Source organism: Mustela lutreola, chromosome 9, assembly GCF_030435805.1.
Source record: "Mustela lutreola isolate mMusLut2 chromosome 9, mMusLut2.pri, whole genome shotgun sequence".
Lineage (NCBI taxonomy): Eukaryota > Metazoa > Chordata > Mammalia > Carnivora > Mustelidae > Mustela > Mustela lutreola.
In genome coordinates, this window is record NC_081298.1 from 113,380,009 (window position 1) to 113,395,554 (window position 15,546).

Genomic DNA, 15,546 nt, shown 5'->3' on the forward strand with positions numbered 1-15,546 from the left:
AAAATCGGCTTATTAACCAAGAAGCTTTTCAGAGAAGAACTGGAATTGGAAAGTTGGTAGGGAACCCACAGGTCCTGCAGACCAAACTGTATCAGGGGGTGGCATCTGTCCCTGCACAGGGGTTCCCCAAAGGGAGGATGTTGTCTGCGGGGATAGCAAGGAGGAAGCAAATGGGAATTGCAAGAGATTGTTCTGTGTGGAAGGAACCGGGCTCTATTTAAAGAAGCAAATAAATTCATCAGAAGCAGAGCATTCACACACTAACAATTAGGAGGATTTTGTTCTGGAGAGGGGATGGTAAGCTCTCCCTTGTCCCAGCCCACTGGGACAAATTCTCATTTATAGTTAGTCCTCCTCTTCAGATCCTAGGGCCTATTAGCACAGTCAACCTACCAAAGGTTTACAGTGCCTATAACCAGAGAGTTTACAGTTGAGCTGATAAAATTGGATTCCTGGTTCTCTGGATGATGAAAGTCATTTTTCCAAAGTCAAGCAGTTGGGTCTTAGGGTGATGAGCTTAGCATTTTGAAGTTAACTTCTTCCCACCCATCTTAGCTGCTCCTGGTGTTCCCTATCCCACCTTCCATCCCGCCTCACCCACACAGCCCTGACGTCTGACCCCAGGAGAGCCACTTTGACTTTGTAGTGGGACATGAAAGGGAACATCATCCTCTGGTTTTTCAGAACCACAAACTCAGATGGCAGATGTATTTTCCCTACTTATTTTTCAAAAACAGACTCTGCTTCTCTTTGCAAAACCAGAATGAGGATCCCAAAAGAGAGAAGCAGGCCAGGGACTTGGAAGCCTCGGTATTTTATCTGAGATGTTTCAGAACAGTGGCCTCTTCCTTTAGCTGGACCCATTAATTGTTTTTTAAAACTGGTCCACAAAGTGAGGTGCCTGATAGGAGATAGGTAGAAAGAAAAACATCTTTTGCCATTACAGTGGAATTTTTAAAAAGATAAAAATGCAATGAAACTTCCCCCTTTGGGCTGCTGAAAAATCACTGTTTCTTTCACTCATTCCCACGGAAAGAAGGAGCAGGGGTAAAGACTGGGGTAAAGACCAGTGTTTTCTAGGCAGACTCCAACTATCAGAGCTCAGTTGTTGTTCAATCTAGAACCTGCCTTACTGCACACCTAAGACTGGCACACATACAGACACACACAGGTTCCCTGTGATCCCAGGGTACAGGTGATGCAGACTGTCTGTTTCTATGGACCAGCCTGTCCAGACATATCCAACCTCACTCTTTCTCATGAACCTTCTTCACCTGGAACCAGAGCACCTGGTGCAAGCTTGTCCCCACCCCCACTCCACCTCCTAGGGCTCTCATGGGGGAATAATTGCGTATTCTCTCCCTTATGGGACAACCCTCAACCTTCTCCTCGCACCCTTGACTAAGAGGAGCCATCACAGAAACTTTCTGGTGGAAGCATTGAGTTGGGTATGGCAGGGCACACTCTCCCAGGCAGAAAAGCTTTCTTGGGTCCAAAGTTCTCTGTAGTAACAACTCCAGTGACCTGAACATTTGAAATTCCCCCCATCTCTTCATATAAGTTCACTTGTTCAGGGTTCTTATCCTCCCAGAATAGCTTCCATAGACTGTTTTGTCCCACCTCCCAGAAGTTCATCAGTAGTTACTGTTAACACAAAAGGGAAATTGGGAGCATGTCCCTGAGGTGCCCTCAAATATCAATTTTGATAATATGTCATTCTTTTAAGACTTTTTTTTTTCTAGACCAAAGCTGTTTTAAAGACCTTTTTTCAAGACTCTCAGAACTGCTTGAAGACCCAAATCTGGGTGATACCTCACTATATCCCACTTTGACTTTGCCCACTGAGTTCTTTACTAGGTTGTGACTAAGGGCTTGACTTTCCTAATACCCACTGGTGAGGATGAGGTTACACCGATGGTTTCCAGCTCTAGGGCAGTGAGAGTTGATCACTGGCAGTTTATAATCTACCCTGGGTTTTTCATCCACATAAATTTTAACTTTCATTTATTTTAAAACTTCATTCTTTAGAGAGATTTCTTGAGGCAAGCCTGTGTGTTGAACTCTTAGAACAGCTTATCTCTTTCATTGTTTATCTGCCAGGTGATGGGATTCTCTGCCTTGGCATCAAAACGGAGAGGGCTCCTTTGGGGAGACCTGGGCCATGTTTCCATGACCTTTAGCAAAGATCAAGGTCATTTCTTGTAACATTCTACACAGAACTTTGAACTGACATCAGTCAAGATGCTCAGAGGGCTTGATGAAATGGGCCTGAGTCCAGAGAGAAAAGACATGCTTGTCATGTGCTTCAAGTTACCGTGGCCAAGAGCAGTGACACTAGAGCTGTTATCAGGGACACTAGCAGTTCGAGACACGGGCCCGGGGTGGAAGGTCGCCACCCTGAGCAAACAGCAGAGCAAAGAACAATGTTGAAAATACAGAATGGGCAAGTTGGAGATGGGCCCTTCAGTGCTTATTATCATCTCCGCGTTCAGAGGACCCTTGTTGAACGAACCCACGTGACATTCTGATTGAGCCTTGGCCTCCCACAGAGGCTGCTTGGGTCCCGTTTTCCTGACTCCCAGTGAGCTGATAACTTGCTCTCTTCCCAAACCATAGTCCGTTCGGGTCCATTGCATTTAGGCACATACAGAGTTTGACCTCAGACAAATAATATGTGTTTTCTGCCTCTTTGCAATTAGTGGGAAATCGAGGATGCTCTGACAGTAAGTGTGGATGTCCGGTGGTAGACTAGTCCGTGTGGTAGTTTCTCTGGGAGGAGCGGCCTCGTGCCCCGGAAGTGACCCTTCTCCCTCTAGTCGCTATGGTTTGTGGTAGCGCTTTGGGTGCACCTGCTTGCTTAGTTTTCCTGTGACCGTTTGGCTGTTCCTGTTGTTACCTTAACTGACATTTAGAAAGCTAGAGAGTGCTAATTGTATAAAATCAAGTGCTAAAAAAAAAAAGTCTAAAGAGAAAATAAAGTCTAAAGAGAAAAGTAAAGCATGGGGAAATTCAGTGCGACGCCAGTGGCCATGGGCCCAAAACCCTATGAATTCACCTGTTCCTGTCTCGTCTTTTCTTGCCTGCAACAGAAGCAGAGTTAGAGTGAATTCTCTAACAGCTGCCAGGCTGACAACAATCAGTAGCCAAAGAAAAATCTCTTTATTGATGATCATGCAGCAGCAGTCTTGGGGCTCTGCTGTCTGGCGGCAGTTCATTGACAAACAAAAGTATAATAATAACAATTTTTAGTTCCATAATCTCTCCGCCAGTTGCCACGATTCAGAGAAATGCAAGGCTGGGCGGGTCATATAGTAATTCCTTTGCAAGCAGCATCCTACCAATGAAGCCAGCAGAAAAGCAAGTCCAGGAAGCATTCAAGGGGAAGGGCATGGGGTTTTGCAACATCTGCTGTTATAACACTGAAACCATTCTTCCCTGGCCATTAGGCAGTGAAGGAGGCTCATATCTGCTATGAAGAGATTTCTATTTCAGAAGGGCTCCAAGCAAGGACTCTGCTTGTTTGCATTATCACGACAGTGTTTGATGTCAATACTGTCGTCCCGAGCCTAACATCCACCATCCTATGTGTAGCCCTGGGGTTTCAAAATCAACAAGGCCTTAGATTTCCCGTGGCCTTAACCAATTCAGCAGTTATTATCTTATTCTTTCCAACCTTTCTAGAGTACCGTGGACAAACTTATTAAGAAGACAAACTTAGCCCTTGTGGTTGGGACAAACAGCTGGAGAGAGCAGTTTATTGAAGCCATCACTGTCAGTGCTGGTGAGTGCCTTTTTCTGCATGCTATAAATTACAAGCGCCCAGCCTGTGCTTGCTTTTCCTACTGTGACCACTTGGTCTGTGTCAAAGCTCCGGAGAACTTCCAGGGTAAAATGAAAAGAGAAATAAATGTATTTGTAGCACACCTGCACATTTCGGAGACTGATTTAGACTTTCTAGATGAAGCAAATGTCTTCAAACGTGGCATTCTTCTCCATCCGCATTGTGTCTTTCTTTCTGGAAATAGATGAGATAAATTTAAAGGCTTTTGTGCCTCTACTTCACAGATAGCCAATCACGGGGCTTTGTCTGGAAAATTCCCTGAGGGCAGGAGAAGTGGCCAAGTGAAGGTCACAAAGGCGGCAGGAAACTCCTAGGTGCGATTAGGGGACGTGAAGACCCTTCGGCACTCCCGTCCACTTTATACTCTCTTCAACAACATCTGACAAATAAGCATTTGCACGGTAGAATCACCTTCTGTTTCTTCCTCTACAAGCAAAGTGCAGAGTCTTATTTAGGAAAATCCTACAAAAATGAAGTTGTTTTGCAACTCAAGGAGTCAGAGACCGGAGGGAATTAAATATAGTAAGAAGCATCTTTTTCCTGGATTGTCAAGCCTTGTCCACTGTTGAGTGATTTTTTAAAGACAGAGGAAAGTCCCTCTCCAAGATATATGGAAGCAACATGGTTATGGGCTCCCCCTACCCCCTAGTTCTTCTGCTCCATCTCTCCTGGTTCTTTCTAACATTCTCCACAGGTTCATCTTCTACTGTTGCAGCTAATGAACAGAACTAGAATTTTTTAAATAGGGATTTCCATGTAAAGTATGGAGGTAGCATCCCTGGTGGACGGTCCATGACTCCGAACACAACCCCCCCTTTCCAATCTGCCACAGGACAATGGGACGGATCTCTGAAGTGCTGCGGGAGCAGAGGGTGGTGAGATTTTCGTGCCTCTTTGCTATTAGTGTTGTTTATAATCACACTTTAGTTTCTTGAGATTGAGTGTACAGGGGAAATTTATGAACATTAAATGGTGGAAACTGCTTGGAGAACAGATTTGGAATTTACACGCAAATTCTTAGGGGAGGGGGAAATCCCCTGTCTCCATCCCTCTGGGCTGCCATTGCCAAATACCAGGGAGTGGGCGGTGATCACAACTCCAGAGGCTAGGAAAATCCAAGGTCAAGACACTGACAGATTTGGGGTCTGGCAAGAGCCCACTTTTTGGTTCATAGACAGCTGTCTTCTTACTGCATCCTCACATGGAGGAGTGAGCAAGAGAGCCCTCTGAGGTCTTTTTTATAAGGATACCAATCTCATCCATAGGGCTTTGTCTTCATGGCCTAATCACCTCCCAAGGGCACTACCTCCTAATACCATCATATTGGAGACTAGGTTTCGACATATGAATTTGGGGGCCAGGTGGGGCGGCAGGGGTGAGGAGTGCACAAACGGTCTGTAGCACTCCCTCATTATGGCTTGTGTTTTTCTAGAAATCTAACATTAGTATCTGAGATGGGAGCTACACTCTGTATCTTCACAGAGACAAAAACGAAAAGGACAAAACCAGCTGGAATAAGAAACTGCTGAGGAGGCCAGCTGAAAACATTAAAAATAATAAAATTGTTTTATGAGCTTTGATATACCAGAATCAGAACATTAAAAACATTAAAAGCAGCATAAACTTTAATGAACCATTCCCAGTGGTTCCCAGGTCTCCTTGGGCTGCAGATGTATGAGCGCTTACCTAATGGTCACAAGCCGGAGATCATTAATTCACGTTTCTATATGTCAATCGTTGTTCTCGGCGGAAGAGATACAACAGGCCACCTTACCCAAGTGGAGCGTACATTCTGCTGAAGGAGATAGCAAATAAGGCAGATAAGGGAAGAAAGTAGATGTATGATGGGGAGCTTGTCGTGGAGAGCAGCAGGAGACAAGGAGGGTGTGCAGCAGCTGCCCTGGGCTGTGGCCGAGAAGACACCATCAACAGACACATTCACGATGCAGTTTGTTTTCTAGAAGTGGAATGGGTTTATGTGGCTTTACTCACCCATTCTTGTAACTCCCAGGGACCAGAGCAAACATTTTATGGCCACTCCTTGGCAGCAGCAACAGGGAGAGAGATGCTGCCAGCCACAAGACCAACGTTGTGATCTTGGTCAGAATAGGTGTCGAGTGAAACAATGAAAAAGATGCTAATACCCCCTTACTTGAAAGGGGCAGATTCGGGTTTGATGATACTTTCATGTATAATGTTGAATGAAATCCTCTCCAAATCGTGGGTGAGAGGTGTTATGATTATCCTTATCTTCTAGAATCTGAGCATCTGTGAGGCAGTGTTAGCTTTGGAACAGTACTCACAGACCCAGTCTACCAAAGATCAGTCCAATGGGCTCTCTATTCCCTTAATAGAGAGAGAGGATTAAACTGAGGGAAATTGCTCCCCACCTCTGTCTTCTTGAGGGACGCCGGTCTTGTCCACCTCTCTGGTACCCCTGTTTCAGACCTCTCTGGGTGGGATAAGTTCCTGCCCAAATCCTTTGAAGTAATGTTAAAAGAAGGAAATGTAAAACCTCTCAAGTGTTCTTATTTGTCATGCGCTATGTTGTGTTTTATGTTTCTAAATGACTGCATGGGAATGACACAAAATTGCTCAAAAATTGGCAGGCTGCTGGGTAAATTGACCTTATTTACAATTTTGAGACAAAATATCAGAAAAGCAAACCCATATTTTATGGGCACTAAATTATGTGAAGGGCAGTTAGAGAGCTCAATATTTGTCATTATGATTAAATTTAAGTGTCTAAAGAATGTTAATATTCTTTAGTTGTTAAATGGACAATAAAATTTGTAAAGCAGCATTTATTGAAAACAGACTTTCATTGGATTTTAAGATTTCATGGTTAAAGAGTTGAGAATCAAAGCCATTTGCCTTATTAAAAATATTAAATTGCTTTTAAACAGCCCTACTGAGAGGTTTTTTCCTATGCAATTTTCTGTGCAAAATTGAGTCTATATATCTTGCTAAACAAAAATAATAATTTTGGAAATAGGATTTTGCTCCTGTGTCTCACTGATTATATTTAAATTAGTTTCAAGTTAAGCCCCCTGGCAGCCTTTTTGTTCCCTTGCTTTTCCTGAACTTCATAGCTCAGTATCTGGGCCTCTGATGACTGGTCTGTTTTTGGGAACCAAGTTTGTAGAATCTAACATTTGAAGAGTTCAAGGATTCATGAGACTCGAGAGATTAGGTGGGGATTCAACGGTCCTTTCCTGGAGGTTCTCCTTCTGTGGCCTCCAGGATGGAGTGCCAGGAGCGGCGGCCAGCAGCTGGTTAGGCAGCCGTCAGATGCTTGCAAGGCCAGTCCAGTACCATCAGGTGCTTCTCAGATATGTCAGCAGATTCTGTGGGAAGTGAGGCTAGCATTCACTGTGTGTTTAGTTTGAATTGTCCCCAAGTCCTCCTTTAAAAAAAATATATATATATATATTTATTTTAGAAGGGAGAGAAAGCATGCACATGCACATGCAGGAGCAGGGTGGGGGCAGAGGGAGAGAGATTCTCAAGCAGACTCCGCCCTGAGCAGAGCCCGATGCAGGGCTCCATCTCATGACCCTGAGATCATGACCTGAGCCAAAACCAAGAGTCAGATGATCAACCAACTGAGCACCCGGGCACCCCCTCCCCAACCACCCCACAAGCTCTCCTCCTTCCCAGTGTCTCCACCCAGGCAGAATGGAAGGATGGCCTTAAGAAATTGTTTACCAGTTGGGATGTAGAAGAGAAATGGATATGTCAAGGAACAGGACAAACATTAGCTGAGTAAAAAGAACCAGATGCCAACGTTGCCAGTACCATAACCACCATAGTATTGTTCCTCACAACAGTCTTGGACTGTGGTGAGGTGAGGGAGAATGGTTGCAAGCCTGGCTCTGGAGTCAGTTGTGTGTTTGTGTCCCAGACCTCCAGAAACTCTCTGGGTGACTCAGGACGAATTATCTCCCCTCTCAATCTCTGCTCCCTCAAATGCAAAGCAGAGATAGCTTCTCCTCACCCATGGATTGCTGTAAGGATCAATCAAGGCAATTCCTATTTTCATGAGGGCTGTCTGTCCATTTAGATACCACAAATGACTCTTTGGGAAGCCAATCTTGTTGAAGAATCTACAATAAAAGATAACCAAATTTTGTGCGAATAGAGTCAATTCAGCTTAATTACTAAAATGACTAAGTGACTAAACACACTGCTTTTCCCTTTTTTTATAGTGAGAGTCACACACACATTTTATAGGTAAAAAACAGAGATTCAGAAAAACAACATAACTTGCTCAAAAGGCAAAGCTGGTCAAGGGCAGCACAGGTCAGCCCAGGATTCTCTCCAGTGTGAAGCACGCTCACCTGCCGTAGCTGGGGGCTGCGTACACACACGGACACACACGTAGGACACACACATGCACACGTACTCTGATACACACAGACATGCATGTGAGCATGCAAACACACATGAACACAGCGACGCACATACCCAGACATGAGTGCACACACACGGACCCACACAACACACGTATGGAGACCCACACGTCATCTTATATAGCACGTTATCTTTAGTCGTTTGGACCATCGAGCCACAGCTTAAAATATGAGGGCTTTTTTCCTTGAATATTCATTCAGTCTCCGTAAGCCTCCTTCACAGGTCCCCACAGAGGATACCAGCAAGCCTTTGTTTGCCTCCTGCATTCATAGACTTCTCCTGCCGAGTAATTTGTGTTATTCTTTAATGAAAGTCAGCACACGGCCCTCTCTTTTCCCTCATGATTTTAGGGACCCAGCACTAAAGGTTTTTCTGAAATTCTTTTACTACTTCTGACGTAGAGTTTGCCCACCTGACAGAGTATCTGTTGGCATTCTCACATTGAACACTTCAAAGTGGAAAAAAAATTAAAAAATAAAAATAAAAGTCTTTTTGTGGTCTTGGTTCTGTCTCTGACCAACTGTAAAAAACCTTGATCAAGTATTTCACCTTCCTGAATTTTCATTTTAGCAACGGCAGAATGACAGGGTTGGACAAGGCGGGTTCTAAGATCCCACCTGGGACTGAAATTTGAGAGTTCTCAGTGGGCCAGTATCGTTCTGCAGGATCCCTGATGACAGCCTGATTTGGGCACGGACATGCCTACTCTTCCCACCCACCCAGCTTGCTTCCCTTAGGTACTGAGCACCATAGGAGCTTATGCTCTACATCTACTTGCCTAGAAGGAAAGGGATGAGAGGATAGTTTTCAAAGTGTAGCCTCAAAAAAAAAAAAAAAACAACAACTAAGTGAGATGATGCTTCAAAAGTGCCTAATATTTTTCTCCCTAATGGGAAATCAGGAATGCCTGTGAAATCCTTCCCAGTAGAAGGCCAGACATTCAACACTAGGCCAGACTGACAAAGGCAGCTGGCCTGTTCACACTCACCCTACTTCACGGGAGATCACAGCCAGAGACCGACCCCACACATGATGAGGGTGTGCTCTCCTGAGTCTAGAAAACCCATGTGGAGGCTAGTTCAGTCTGGGGAATGGATGCTTCTTGTCATCAGCTCATCATCCACACATGCTATGTGGAGAAATAAGTGCTATCAATTAAATTGAATTATTTAATAGCAAAAACTCTCAACTCGATGGTGCCCCAGACAATAATTCACTAGAAAATACTGTCAGCCTGAAGACTGACCTGCTCCAGGAGCCAAAATAATAAGTCATAAAAATGGTGACTCTAATGAGGTTCACGGGATTGCCATGTAACCGGGTCTGAGCAGGCATCTTTCCGGCATCTTCTCTGTTACTGAACATCATTACGGAGGAGACACTCTTTGTCACTTAATGTGGTAACCTTGGGTCATTTGAAAATCCCATTTAAGCAGTGAGAAAAAGTGCTGCTGGGTCAGGTTTGGCACAGCCTCAGCGTAACTAGAAGACAGGGAATGAAGGAAGGAAGGACGGACGGACAGGCAAGCAAAGTGGAAGGAGAAGGTGCTAGAAGTTAGTAGGAGTTTTCATTTTGTCGTTTTTTGTGTGACTGTACAGATGTCTAACTATCCTTTATCTAAAAATCATAAGCTGACTTTTCCATTTCATGAACAAGGGTGCTATTTTCATGCTGGTTCAGTAAGTACAACAGCCTTAAAGAAAGTCTCTCAAAGACCTGTGTATGAAATTATGGCTCACGTTCTGCTCCAATCATGTTCTCATTTATTGACTGTCTTCTACATGGCTAGTGTTCTATTTATATTATTTTTTTATCCCTCACAGCTATACCCTAAGGTAAGTTGTTGGTTTTTTGTTGTTTTTTTTTTTTTTTTTTTTGGTTTGGTTTGGTTTGGTTTCCTGACTTGATAACTCTGAGACCCAGGGTGCTTACAAGTATATGTTTAGTTAGAGTCACACAACTAGCAAGTGACCAGCTAGAATGGGAAGCCCCATCATTGTGAGTCCACAGCTGGTAAGCTTTTCGCGAAACCCTGGCTGTCCCTCCTACAATCTTAATTCAGGTCCTAAGTGGCCAGATTTCAAAGGCGTTAATTCAGGAGAAAGGGACAACGCTGGTGAGTCCTTCACTCTCAGCTACACATGGTGAAGTTGAGGGTTTGGAACTGAGAATGAAAGCACTGGACAGATGTGCAGAAGGACCAGAAGGAATGCAAATTGTAGAAAGTGGACAGAATCAGTCAACTGCAAGGTTAAGCCCATCATGAGGAACCCAGAAGCGCTTCCAGATTCTTTTCGTGATCTTGGAACTGTATTTGTATCTACTGCTAGAAGTCATGTCAGGTCTTCAGAAACAAAAAGAGTCCCTGCCCGTCCTTTTTTGTTGTTGTTGAGCTCCTGCTGTTTCCTGGTGATATCATTAGTTATTCAAGTAGGTCTTTCATGCTCTGGATCACTCACATGTTTGAACTAATAGGAATAGCAAGTATTTTAAACCCTAACAGGAGATGTGAACCCCACTGCTGTCATCCAACTTGGTTTTTGTTCCTTTTGCTAGTATACAGCTAAAATATTCACATTCATTGTGCTAGAGAGCACATGTAACATGGGTGACAAAGCATTTCATGTAAAAATTATATGCTGGAATCTTCAGCTTCTCTGAAGACTTGAGTTCAAGGAGTCGAATACCTAACAACTAGTTGGTTAGCTCTAGACAAGTCCACTCGCTTCCCATGTGAAACTGGGGGATTGGAACAGGTGACCTTTATCTCTGGAACATGGAAATACTAAAGAGTCCTCTGAAGAACCCTTCATTTTCAGCAATAAATGTCAACTTGCTTTCCCTAGTCCTGCTCCTTGAAATTTAGGGCTCTGACTTTAATCAAGTGGAATTTCTGCCCTAGAGTACCTGTTAGATAAATTGGGTAATTACGCCAACTTGGCTAAAGCTCATTTAAGACATTTAATGCTTAAGACACACCGTCTGATGGTCACATTAACTAAATTCAGTAGCTGCTCTTCCTTACTTTGAAGTAGTTATTAAGAAAGTAAAACTGCTTTAACTTTTTTTCAGAGCCCTTTTCAAAACTGCCTTCACTGGATGATAATTTAGTTACAGTTTTAATTTTTATCTTTAAAATACAATGTTTTTAAAAATATTTTTATTTGACAGACAGAGATAGTAAGCAGAGCAGCAGGCAGAGAGAGGGGGAGAAGCAGGATCCCTGCTAGGCAGAGAGCCTGATTCTGGGCTTGATCCCAGGACCCTGAGATCATGACCGGAGCCAAAGGCAAAGGCTTAACCCATTGAGCCACCCAAGTGCCCCTAAAATATAATATTTGAAAACTATAATTTTATCTTTCCTTAGAGCTAGAGTCATTATTCATGATGTCACTCTCTATAAAGAAAACATGATAAATTCCTACTGTAGTTAAAAGTTTTTCCCAGCAAATTATTTTTATCACTTCTGCATTTAGAAAATCATAAGTATATATGATAGCTTTGGCCATCAGAAAGTTTACTCGATTCTTTTTCCTCAAGTGGTCAGAATTCACTCAATTTAGATGCCTGAAAGTGTCCTTTATTTCTGCTTTCGTCAGACATTTGTGTCCTGCTGTATCTTAAAGTACGTTATGCTCTAGTAGTTGGTACATATCTGCTCAAGTCCTCTAAGAAGTATAAGAATCTAAATTAAAATCCTTTTTTGTTTTAAATAACAGCAAATCTGTGTGTGCTGTTAACCGTGATTCCCCAGCACTTAGGGCAGTGTTAGCAATGACAAGTATTTGTGGGAAAAGAATGAATGAATTTATGTGTCAGTCAATGTTTTTCAATCCACACGTAACTGGATTAAAAGCCTGTTTTCACTATGTCATGCAGCTATGTCTGATCTAGAAGAAAATCTGTATAAATGCATACTCTCACACAGACATATGCCATGTTTCCAAAAAGTTCCAGACATGTGTAATTCACGTGTATAACCAATTCATATGTAATACATACATATACACTAGCCATATAGATACTCAGATGCATGTATTCGTACCCATAAAATACTATTTTTGTATGTGAAAACTGGATCTGCAAATATCTATTGAGCAGTGGCCTTGCCTATCTGTTTTCTTAGTGAAATCTTCCTGGTATTTAGCTGATAATCATGTTGCTAACAGAGAAGGAGGAGAAGCAGAAGGCATGAGGAGGAAAGGATTAGAGTATGTTACAAAGAGACCACCACTGGGGGCTGTGCTGGTAGGGAGGCAAGGCAACACTAGAGTATAAACTCTCAAAGTGAAAACGTCAGTCGTAGCAGGATACCATATTGATCAGGGAGCTTCAGCTCTGTTTCCAAAGGAAGCAGCCCTCGACACGGGGAGGTGGGAGTACAAAAGGCCGGGAGAACCCAACAATCCTCTTCTGGCCCTTGGATAGGCTTTAGCTGGCATTTCTGAAAAGGTTATTGGCTTGTTGAGCTGTTTTCCTCTTAAATTGCTTATTACAAACTCTTGAGGAAAACACAGTCCCGAAGGGCGCCAGGATGATTCAGCCGCTCTTCTTTGTAAGCCTGGAGTCACGTCTGGGATGTGGCTTTTGTGGGGAGAGGCAGCCGCTCAGCTCTGCAAACAGTGAGCCCCACCGGATGCAGTAGCCCTTCTGCTGGCATCGCTGCTGCTCCCCGAACACAGTGTCAGTGGCTGCTTACAAATCAGTGCTGGAGGCATGGGGAGGGGGGATGCTTTCTGTCCCCGGGGGATCCCTTTGTATGATGTTTTCAGTGGCGGAAACATGTTAGCCTAACCAAAGAGGTGGAAGGAGGAGAAAACACAGCCACCCCCCACTGCACACACACACCCCAAAGGCAGAGGGGAGCCTCCTTCAGAGTGATTTGCAGCATTAATTCTTGCTGTTCACAGTCTGCTCTCTTGATAAAGACCTTGTCATTCTGATTCCTGCAACCAAGAGGCACTTATCTGAACCAACAGGCTTTGACGCGACCCTCCTGACCCCTGATCCCATTCGTTCCCCTGCCTTGCGGTTGCCTGAACACGTCTGACTGGGGGTTGTGTCTTCTGTCCTGTTAGAGCATCTTAGACCAGAATCCGGCACAGAGCAAAGCAAGAGTTCAGTGATCAGCTATTCCAGCTTCCCCTTATTTTGATAAAGAAACTGAGAACCAGAGAGGGAAAGTGTCTTCCAAGGCCACACAGGACCTGTTTTAGATTTCTGGGTTCTTCCCAAGCTTTACGGCATCGCTCTCATTTTTCTTTTCCAGTTAGCATTTGTAGAACCCGCACCTTAGCACATATTCCATCCATGCCTGTCCCCTGATCTCAGCTAAGGACCTCTGAGCAAAGACCAAAACTTTCCCGAGCCAATGACTTAGCAGCACTGATGAGTGAATGGTCTCACCCTGTGGACAGGCTCCTGATCACACAAGCCTCACGGCCACCCTGTGCAGTAGGCATTCATGAACCCGTTGACAACATGGGGAAACAGAACCTGGGATACAGACCCCAACCTACATGTTCTGATTCCAAGCTCAATCCTCCTTCCGTCTTGTCACAGCTGTGCCTCCCAGAGTTTAATGCCTGTAAACCATAGACTTCTTCTTTTTTTTTTTTTTTTAAAGATTTTATTTATTTACTTGACAGAGAGAGATCACAAGTAGGCAGAGAGAGAGAGAGGAGGAAGCAGGCTTCCCGCTGAGCAGAGAGCCCCATGCGGGGCTCGATCCCAGGACCCTGAGATCACGACCCGAGGGCAGCGGCTTAACCCACTGAGCCACCCAGGCGCCCCCATAGACTTATTCTTATTCTTCACATTATGCTCTTGCCTCAGGGCCTTTGCACAAGCTGCCCTTCCCTACCCAGCCCCAACCCAATGAAGGCTTTCACTCTGTGTGGATGTTCTCACCATTAAGGTCTCAGCTCACAAGTCACCTCTTCAGAGGAGTTTTTCAATCTCCCCCTTGCACAAGCATGCTACTTGACTTCACTGTCTTCATAGCCCATAGCAGTATCTGAAATCATCGTGCTTGTTCATTTGTTTTACTGGATTGCTGTCTCTCTCTCCTGGACAGAATGGAAGTTCTATGGAATGTTATCTGTCTGGATTTCCAATGCCTAAAACTGTGCCCGACACATAAATTATTACTAAATATTCACTGAAAAAAATAAACAGTACAAATAAAGCCATTCTTCCAGCCACTCCACTCCCTTTAAAGATTATGGCAGATACCAGTCCAGGTGAGGGGTTCAGCCTAGGCTTGCGGTACAAAACAGTGGCTTCAAATATTGTTAGACTTCCGACCTATAAACTTAATAACATTGTTGCATGCTTTAACTAGCTAAGAAAAACAGACCGTAAACATACAGATGATGAGAGTGAAAGAGACAGTTTTATGATGATTTGTATGGAAGAAAACCATCCCAACATCTCCATTTGAGGTTATTGTTTATGAGAGATTCAAAAGCTACTGGCAGACGGACTTGATGGTCAACCGTCTGCAGTAGCCAGTCCACCCCCTAAGAAAAGTGTACGTGAGCCATGAGGGAACGGAGATGCTCTGTCTGAACGAGCTAATCCTCTGTCCAAAGCAGACTGTACTACATATCAGCATATAACCTCTCTTAAAAAGCTCATTTATCTTTTCATCAGCACTAAGGAGTTAGTAATGGCTCCCCTCAGTTTCCAGGAGACAAAGCACACAGAGAATCTGTGAAGTGCCCAAGAACATGGAAATCGCTGAGGTCCCTTGGTTGTCAGCGGCCGGCCTCTTTACTAGGGGCAGAAATCACAACAGAGAGAAGGGAACCCAGGTGGGCATATGAGGGGTGCTGTGTCCCTGCAATCGCTCCGGATTGTGGAAACCAAAGCCATGATGAAAATATTAAAGACTCAACTGACATTGCCACTTGGCCAGTACATTAACTCACAAACGTCACAGTCAGAACAAAGTCCCGTCAAGAGATCCTGAGGCCAGGAAGTCAGGCAAGGAGCAGGGGTACTGGGGGTGGGAAGCAGCTGCTGAAAAGCTGGATTCCTGCTGTAGGCTCTGCAGAGACATAGACGTTAGCCACCAGGATGAAAAGGATCCCACTTCTCAATGGGGCCAATATAAACCACCCATAGAGGATTTTGCCAAAGATGAAAGGAAAATCAGACTCCTGAGAAAGCAGAAACTAGAGCCATCCATTCATTCCCTGAAAAAGCGTTCAGTGTTTTGCACGTGATCTATGCAGGGGAGCCTGGGTGGTTCAGTCGGTTAGGTGTCCGACTCTTGATTTCGGCTCAG

The 15,546-nt window shown here is 44.2% G+C and overlaps 1 protein-coding gene across 18 annotated transcripts in view; it reads left to right on the plus strand.

Moving 5' to 3' along the window:
• The window catches only part of SLC8A1 (solute carrier family 8 member A1), a 385,605-nt gene that overhangs the window by 332,714 nt on the left and 37,345 nt on the right, over positions 1 to 15,546 (plus strand). For all 18 annotated transcript variants that reach the window (XM_059188495.1, XM_059188497.1, XM_059188503.1 and 15 more), the window contains one exon: positions 3,682 to 3,781. In XM_059188495.1, coding sequence (XP_059044478.1) covers positions 3,682 to 3,781 — 100 coding nt within the window. The remainder of the gene's footprint in view (positions 1 to 3,681; positions 3,782 to 15,546) is intronic.